The 9086-nt window shown below is 27.7% G+C and overlaps 2 protein-coding genes and 1 non-coding gene across 3 annotated transcripts; 1 reads left to right on the top strand and 2 right to left on the bottom strand.

The window, feature by feature from the left end:
• Positions 1–864: 864 nt before the first annotated feature.
• On the top strand, positions 865–4239 carry LOC124423518 (protein PFC0760c). Its single transcript, XM_046961309.1, has 4 exons — positions 865–1265; positions 1486–2653; positions 2901–3536; positions 3637–4239. The coding sequence occupies exons 1-4, from the start codon at positions 1218–1220 to the stop codon at positions 4227–4229; spliced, it is 2445 nt and encodes an 814-aa protein (XP_046817265.1). The 5' UTR covers positions 865–1217; the 3' UTR covers positions 4230–4239.
• Positions 4130–6416, bottom strand: LOC124423519 (kynurenine formamidase). Its single transcript, XM_046961310.1, has 8 exons — positions 6164–6416; positions 5880–5967; positions 5707–5808; positions 5506–5640; positions 5257–5335; positions 4954–5145; positions 4751–4886; positions 4130–4636 (listed from the first exon to the last, which is right to left on the bottom strand). The coding sequence occupies exons 1-8, from the start codon at positions 6170–6172 to the stop codon at positions 4502–4504; spliced, it is 876 nt and encodes a 291-aa protein (XP_046817266.1). The 5' UTR covers positions 6173–6416; the 3' UTR covers positions 4130–4501.
• A 2503-nt stretch (positions 6417–8919) lies between these two features.
• Positions 8920–8992, bottom strand: Trnar-acg. The gene has a single exon. It is a non-coding gene; the product is annotated as a tRNA-Arg (tRNA).
• Between the last annotated feature and the right edge of the window lie 94 nt (positions 8993–9086).

Here is a 9086-nt window from a genome sequence, read left to right on the forward strand (position 1 = left end):
ATAAAATAAAATTCTTTTGTTGCTCAGTATTAGTCTTTTCTGTATCATTAAATATTCTTAATATAGTTACATTTATTGTCATTCGAAGAAAACATATCTTTACACATACACTATCTGCAGATATGTTTGTTATGACTCATTAGACATCTAATTTTTGTAATTCTTTAAGATATTTTACAGCTTTTGAATAACTTAGTTTATAGAGATATATGCTTGAATTATTTGTATCTTTGCATGAAAAATAATCTTTATCAGATATGGTTTCTAATGAATATAAATAAATATTATATATTATAAATAAATTATACTATTTTATTAATTTATTTATTACTTTAAATAAATTTACAATTGATCTTTATTAACGATTGAAATCATCAATTGAATTTACATAAATATTTTTAATAAATTTTAAAAAAAGAAAATGTAGAAAGTAGTTCTTCTTATATACAATTAAAGGAAATAACTATAATTAACAACAGAGGAAATTTATAATTAATAGAATTCGTCTATTATCCATATTCAGTTATTATTTATTAATTATAATGTACCAATAATATAACTTTATTAACGCAAAATTATCAACGATTGGTTGAGAGCGCCTAAGACTTGTTAATGATCTTTAAGGTACTTAAAGGTTTGTTTCCATATTTTTCGAACGTAATAATTTCGAATATAATCTTACTAAGGAATTAAATATAAATTTTTTAAGTGATATAAAATATGTTTTGAATATATTTTGAAGAGTATTGTATGTAATATGTTTATTGTTTCCTTCATTTTTATTTTTTAAATATACTAGAAATGTCATTCTATCTCTCTTTTCTCTCTCCATTATAGTTCGAATTTATTTATTATTTTGGTAACAATGGATACTTATCTGCTGCGCGTTCTTAAATTATAACTGTATTCTGTTTAACGAATGCATTTCATTTTGTTTTGAATTTATTTGATTATTTGAAGAAGTTAAAGAAAGGATGAAAAGAAAAGCATTATTAGATGACAGAGATTTCAATAACATGTAGTCTATCGTAATTAAGCAGTATTTTACAAAAAATAAATTTACATCTTAATAAAAGTTTAATATTACTGCTGACTGAAAAAAAGTGTATCACCGATGTGGTTAAATTTATGTGTTAACTATGAACATTCATTTATTTGATTGATCTATCGTGAATTTCAATAACGGAAAGATTCAAGACAAAATCGAGGTTATAGTTATGGAGAAAAGTGAAATTATCTATATTTCTTCTGACGATGATGAAAAGGTTTAATAATTATGTACAATATTTCTTAACCTTTCTTTTTTATATACATTTAATATATCAGTTATTTTAGTTAATAAATTAATAAGATATTTCTTGCAGAATTTATAATATATATATTATTTATAGTTACAATTTTAAGTTTGCCGTATTTTAACTATATATTCACTATCATTTATAAATATTTTAATGTCTTCTAAAATCTGTTTATATATTTTTGTAGACCGATGATAAACGAAAATCTCTACAGTGCAATGAAAAAGTTAATAAGATTAATTTTGTAAATACAAGTACAGAACAAGTACAGAAATTGAATAATAATGAAAGAAAAGATATAGGTAAGCAAAAACGCAAAATATCAGAAGTCGATGATATTTCAAACATAAAGAATAATGGTATAGATAAAAAAATTAAAACAGAATTAAGCCAAGAAATAAATGGTCTGTTAACAAAGGATAATTATAAACAAAATGATATTAAATCACAAAACTATACATCTCTACCTGTAAATAATGTAACTGTTAAGCCACAGTTGATTATTAAGGAAAGGAAAAATATATCTCTTCCAGAACAAGATGTATTTCCTATGTTTATCAGTTTATGCTTACAAAAAAAACGAGAACCCGCAATGGAGATTATTGTTAATAAACTTAAAAGACGATATGATTTAATGAATCCTATGTATGCAAAATCAGAAGCTTTCCAGAATTTTTTAAATAAAAAACGTAATGCTATTTTGTCTTCTGACAATATGATATATCATCATATTATGGATGTCAAGACTGAAATGAAATCTAGAGCTAAAGGAACTTCAAAAATATCTGCTCAAATTGAAACAAGTAAAAGTAATGTTTATAAGGATATATCATCATGTTCCAAATCATCTTCATCTTCAAGTATTTTTAATAATATGGAACTAGAGGAAATAAATGAAGAAGATTATGAAGATAATACCATGGATGTTCATATGGAAAACAGACTTAAGAAAATAGTAAAAGTAATGAATATATGTGAGAGAAGAATAAAAACATTGGAAGAGGCTGAAGTAAATTTTTCTGATGAAGATAACAGTAATTACATTAAGCTTGAAAAATATAAAGAAAGAATGGTAAAATTGTACAATGAGTATTGCCGCATAACAGGTGATAATGCAGATGCAGGTCGTCCATATTTGAGACCAAAGCATTTAAATCCAACTCAAATTGTTATTGTGGATCAAGCAATCACGAATTTTATAAATGCAAAGATCACTAAAAGAAATAGACTAAAACGAAATGGCAGATTTACAGATGATTTAATATTCCCAGATTACACGGACATCTTGAAATGCGTGTCAGATTGTAATGAAAAAAATAATTTAGGATTAGATAGAAAAAAACAATCTCAGATCGGTAAGTTTTTTCCATCTAATTTAATTATTTCGTTATGGTTGAACTGCATATCAAAACACAATCGTTTAATGGGATTCCGTGCAAAAAATCTACATTTCAAATTTCAAATTTGCTTCTTATGCCTTAGAAAGTTTTTCATTTTTTTTTTCTTTTTTTCTTTTTTTTTATCGAATGACTAATCACCCGTAGCGAAAGGTTTAAAACTGTAATAAAGAATAATTTTATAATAAAATAATAACTGTTATAGCTAAAAAGGCATTTACTAATTTGGGAGAACACTTACAACGTGCTAGGCGCAATGATTATTGGGATACATTTTCTCTATCTTTGGAAAATAAACAAGAAGATCCAGCCTTAAAAGATCATGAACTTGCACAAAAATTACGTACAAATCGAGAGATCGGAGAAAAGAAATTATCTCAAGTATTTCAAGACTATGTGAAAAAACAAGAGGAAATGAAAAATTCCTTATTAGAAGATAAGGCAGATACAGAAAATGATGATGATGATGATGAAGATAACAATATAGAATCTAAAGATGAGGATGAACACAGTGAGGAGGATGATGAAGATGACGAAGATGAAAATGATATTGCAGAAGATGAAGATGAAGGTGAAGAAGATAAAGCTAGTATTAATAGCAGTGAAAAAAATAAAAACAAAAACAAACATATCTTGGAAAATGAGACTAGTTCAAAAAATGATTTAACAAATACATGTGAGGATAAAGATAAGGATGTGTTAATAAAAAATGTAAATGAAGTAAGGTATGATATAAACGTAGGACTTTCTGAAAAGGTGAATGAAGAATCAAGTTCAGCAATAAAATCAGAAGTATCAATTATTCAACAATCATCCACATTAAATAACAATGATACTAAAGGTAAGATCGAAGATTTATATATATTATTTAAAAAGAATTAATATAATTCTATGTAAAGATTTGTATTTATCTAATTATTAAAGTATTTATGTTGAATTAGATAAAACAGATGAAATTATGCTGGTGGACAATGACTGCGATGAAGCAACAGGAGGTAGTAAACCTCTGTTACGTGTACGTTCCTTTGCAAAACATCCTACAACTTGGGAAGACAACAAGCAAAAATTTCAAAATTCGGGAAATGGACCAACGAAAGAAGTGATTGATCTTACAAATGATGTAGCTATAACAAAAGTAGAGGTTCCTAATTTTAAAATTCAAACAGCTATACTTCCTTCAAAGAATACATACAAGGCTTTGGTGATACCTGCAAATTTGGCAAGTAAAAGTATTATCAATGTTAAGAATATTACAAATAATTACTTAAAAGTAAATCCAAGAAATATTACTGCAAATAAATCAAACATAAAATCTTTATCTGTGGTAAAACAAGTAGTTGATGTAAGTTCCGTTAATACTATTATACATTTACCACATTCTTCTAATCGACAAAATACAAATAATAATGGTAATAATAACGGAACAAAACAAAATAAGACTATCGTGCACCTTCTTGTACCAGCAGAACAAGTACATACAACAAATTCGATAGGAATGTCCATTATAGGAAGTTCAAAAAATAAACCAAAATGACTGCGAACAAAACCAAAATATGTATACTTTGATCACTATAATGACATTTATAGTTTAGAAAAACTTAGCACTTTAGTGTTAAGTATTTTATATGTATATTTAAACATTAAAATAATTGTATTTATATGTAGAAATCAAGAATTCAAATAATGAATAATACATAAACAATTAATTACAATTAAAACCATTTAATTGATAAATGATCGTAAAACATGTGTAAAAGTATATATGTATGCTTCGTTTTTAATTATATACTTTAAGTATTCGTGTTTCTATACATTCATATATTGCAATATTAATCGTGTTAAAACAAATTCAGTATCTAATAAATTTTCTACGATATCAAAATGATCAATGTTGTCGCGTAATAAAATATACTCTACGTTATCCACAAAAGACAAAATTTTCTGAAAGAAAGAAAAAAAAAAAAAAAAAAAAAAAGAGAGAAAAAAGAATATTATTTTCAACTTGATAAATTCACATATACGAATTTTACAAATTTTATGTATTGTAAGACTTACTTGAGCATATTCACGTGTTTCGTTAATAAATACAGGAGAATCACACTCTCCTACAGTAGCGATTACTTTTAAATTTTTAATAGGTTTATATTCTTTAGTATCGAGAGTAGAAAAACTTAATTCTCTAATATCATCTCTAAAAGAAAATCGTTAAAAGATATAACATGGGAAATATGAAAAACGAAAAATTATATGATACTTACTCCGAAAGTTTTAAAGCTTCATTATACGAGGTATTGGTAAGAGGTCCTAAATTATAAATTCCGCCAGCGAGCAACAGACCTTTTATCAATTGAAAATATCCTCGCTTCGTCATACATTCAATCCATTTTGTATCATGTAATAATGCGGCTGCTAAATGTGCACCGGCACTGTGACCGCATATCCAAACACATCTGTAGTATATTAATGTTTAATAATATTACGCGATATCAATTCAAATAAACTTCATATATGACCTTTTCGTAATAAGAATTAACGTATTCTAGCGTTATAAGTATTCATACCGACATCCAGAATTTACAGCAGAACTTAAAATTGTCTCAGTTGCAATTTTTATTTGAGAAATTATATCCTGTAATTTAACTGAAAAATTAACGAGTTAATTTTGCGTTCTTGTTTTTATTAAATACTATATAAATTATTATTATTATTATTATTATTATTATTATTATTATTATTATTATTATTATTATTTTTATATATATTATTATTATATATAATAATAATAATAAAAATTTATGAATAGATTTTACCATTAGGACATAGATCATATCCGATCAATACAACTTTAATTTTATTGGCGACAAGAACTGGCACTGAAAATCCTCCGAAATCTTTACTTAATTCTTGCCAATAACCACCATGAATATATATAAATACTGGTGCATCTAAAAAGTTAAAAAAAAATACAAGTAAATTTTTATATAATTTTTTTTTTAGTTATGCATTGGTACCATTGGGTAAGTCGGTTCCATAAATATCATATTTCGTACGCTCTGTTGGACCATATGGGATGTCTAAAAGACACTTCGTAGTGTTTCGTGCTTTTTTCGTTTCTGTAATATAATAAAAGAAGGATTTGTTTTCTAATTAGAATTTAAAAACATAAATATAACAGTAGTCATACCGTTCACTGCAAGGATTAAAAACCGTGATATTAATTCTTCCGGTTTAAATCTTTTACTCCATTCACTTGGTGAGTAAAGTATTTCTTGCTAATGTGAAATAAACAAATCCTTGTTAAAATGTATTGGAAAAATATATAATCCAATTATACGAATTATCTAAATATTTTGAAACGAATAACTACGATGTATTTTGAAACGAATAACTACGATGTATTTTGAAACGAATAACTACGATGTATTTTGAAACTCAAATAAATTATTGATTGTATAAAACATTACTTACGGTCGACATTTTTCTTCGTCCAGTTATCAAGACGTTACTATAGAATATGCTTGAAATGACCACTATGGAAATGCATAATAATCGGGAGATAATTAAAAATAATTTACTACATATTATATAACGTTGTGTAAACACATAACGTTATTCAGAATAAATAAAATTGTACTGTAAAAAAATATATAATTAGAACCGGAAGTTTAATACCTTTTGATAGATGGCGACTCTATGTTAGTTGTACGATTTATACTTAATGAAGAAAAACTATCGGCGGAGAAATGTGGTGTATCATATAAATGCAGAATTTAACGTAAGTCGACAAAAGTCGATAGAATTGGAATTTTATGTTCTTAAAAAAAAAAAAAAGAAAAAAGAAAAAAAAAAGAAAAAAATAAATAAATAAAAAATAATTAACGTACTTGAAACTTTTTATCTTAATGAGAACATCAATATTTTCAATGCTAAAGTAATTTATATATATATATATATATATATATGTACGTATATCTACTACATTATAACAGTATAATCGGATAATTAAGTTTGTATTAAAAAATTGTTATTTATTGGTTATCTTATTTAAAAGCCAAAAATAAAGATCATCAAAAGTTAATAAGATATTCTTTTCGTTTAATAGACCAAGGTCGAAGGTGAATTGCGTGTCTATCACGAGAGAGAGAGAGAGAGAGAGAGAGAGAGAGAGAGTGAGAGATAACGGTAAATTAAATTTTATACCTATGATTAAACGTTAAACCGGATATCGGATAAATCATTTTTAAGTTACAAAAGAAAAGAATGAGGAATGTAATTTTGGAAAGATCAGAGCCATGCAAAAGCGAAGTCCCTTGAAATCTAATATCATTTTCATTGATCAAAAAAAAAAAAAAATTAAACTTACGTATATGTAGAATAAAAAAGAAAATAGAAAAACGATTCAATTTACATCTGTAAGATTTTTTTCGTAACGATAAGTGGTCGAAGACGTCGCTTTAAAACGCGCAGGCATCTTCCTGTACGTAAACCTCACGAGAGGAGCAAGCAAAGCTTGCAAGGTTGAGGCACACCAAAACCAGAAAAACCGGCCCCTCTCTTTCTCTCCTTTCTCCCTCTCTTTCTTTCCCTCCCCCGACCTTTCAGCGTTGACTTCGAGGAGTCGCAGGTACTCGGTACCTATACATAAAAATATAAATATATATATATATACGTGTATATATATATATATATATATATATGTATAAGTACCTGACGTATCGAGTATCGTGCCTTGTCGATACCTGTCCGCAGACCGCAGGTAAGAGAAACCACTCCTGTTAAAAAATTCTTTGGCAATTCGAAGGAATGCCTTCCCAGAAGTCATACTGAGAATACGGGGTCCGAATATGTATAATAACGGACGGGGCTCGAGGGCGGATCGTCGACCTTACATTTTTTTAATTATATGACAATTTTTGAATCACCTTGTATTACATAATCGTAAAAAATTTCATTGCAATCGATTAATTGACGTTTCGTTTGATTTAAATTGACTTGTATATGTATCATTGTAAAATATAATCTCTAACCTATAAATAACTGTATGTCTTTTCTCGTAACACCGATATACATACATATATATATATATATATATATATATATATATATAGGTTTATGTACGCCGAAGTAGGAAACTGCAGATGGATTTTGAAATTCGGTGGATTTTGTGAGAGAAAAGTAATGAGAGAAGGATTCCGTGCGCCTCGTGAACGTCCTCGGCGTTCTTCTTGATGGCCCTTCTCGTTTTACATGCGTTTTACAACTAACCCTTCTTTATATTTAAAAGAAGCAACCGCAATGGGTTAATTTATTTGACCCATCCGACTACGCTTGCTTCCAATTAGTTTCCATGACGTTAAGCAGATCCTTTTATATTCTACCGCGCGTTTCTTATTCGGAACAAAAGATAATCGTTCTTCGATAGGTGCTTTAACGATGCCAGTGAAAGTAATCCTACCAATCAGATTTTATTTATTTTTTTTTTTTTCTTAACCTGCGTAGCATACCCTTTTTGCAACATTGTGAAAGACCCGAAAGGCTTTCTTGTTCGACATTAAAGTAAAGTCGTGACTATCTCATTCATTTTAACGTAGAAAGGATCCGAGGATCGAGAAAGCACGGGGCTTAAAGGTATGCAGGCTTGTATGTATTTCGAATGCTTCGACCGTGAGAAACGTGAGTAAGCGCTGACTGGCATCAGCGGTTCTCTTTCAGATTGTTCTGCCTTAGGCACGCACGTGGCACGAACAAAAACTAATATATAAATGCAAAATTGACCTCGTCTTTCATGATTTACGATAAGAAATATATTTTCCAATGATAGACGACTGTTTTAAGTCTATGGAACAACGAGCATAATATACAATAGACAGGAAGATAGTATTCATACCTACTGATTAAACCAATGTGTGTTTCCGCTTCTTATGTTAGTTGGACCGTTGAATTGATTCCGATTAGTTCCTTTTCGCGTTCTTATATGATGTTTTTTATTTAAAATATAAAAAAAATTTCTATGGTTATCGTGTTATATTTCAATTTAAGACAATGTCGTATAATTTATATACATGTTAATAGAAATAACGAAAGTAAAAGTGAACTTACAAATATAAACTTATAAAGATTTACAGAAATAAAACACACGTAAATATAAATTTATATTTATAGATATAAATAATACTGTTTAAAAAATTATTATTACAGCATATTAATAAAAAAAAAAAACCATCCGATCCTGCCAGGATTCGAACCTGGAATCTTCTGATCCGTAGTCAGACGCGTTATCCGTTGCGCCACAGGACCGACCTTGGACATTCATTATCTAATGTATCTTTCATTCATCAAATAATCGTTTATAAGAAAAATTGTTTATTTTTATTATTATGTGTATACTGAA

This window comes from Vespa crabro, chromosome 4 (genome assembly GCF_910589235.1).
Source record: "Vespa crabro chromosome 4, iyVesCrab1.2, whole genome shotgun sequence".
Taxonomy (NCBI): Eukaryota; Metazoa; Arthropoda; class Insecta; order Hymenoptera; family Vespidae; genus Vespa; species Vespa crabro.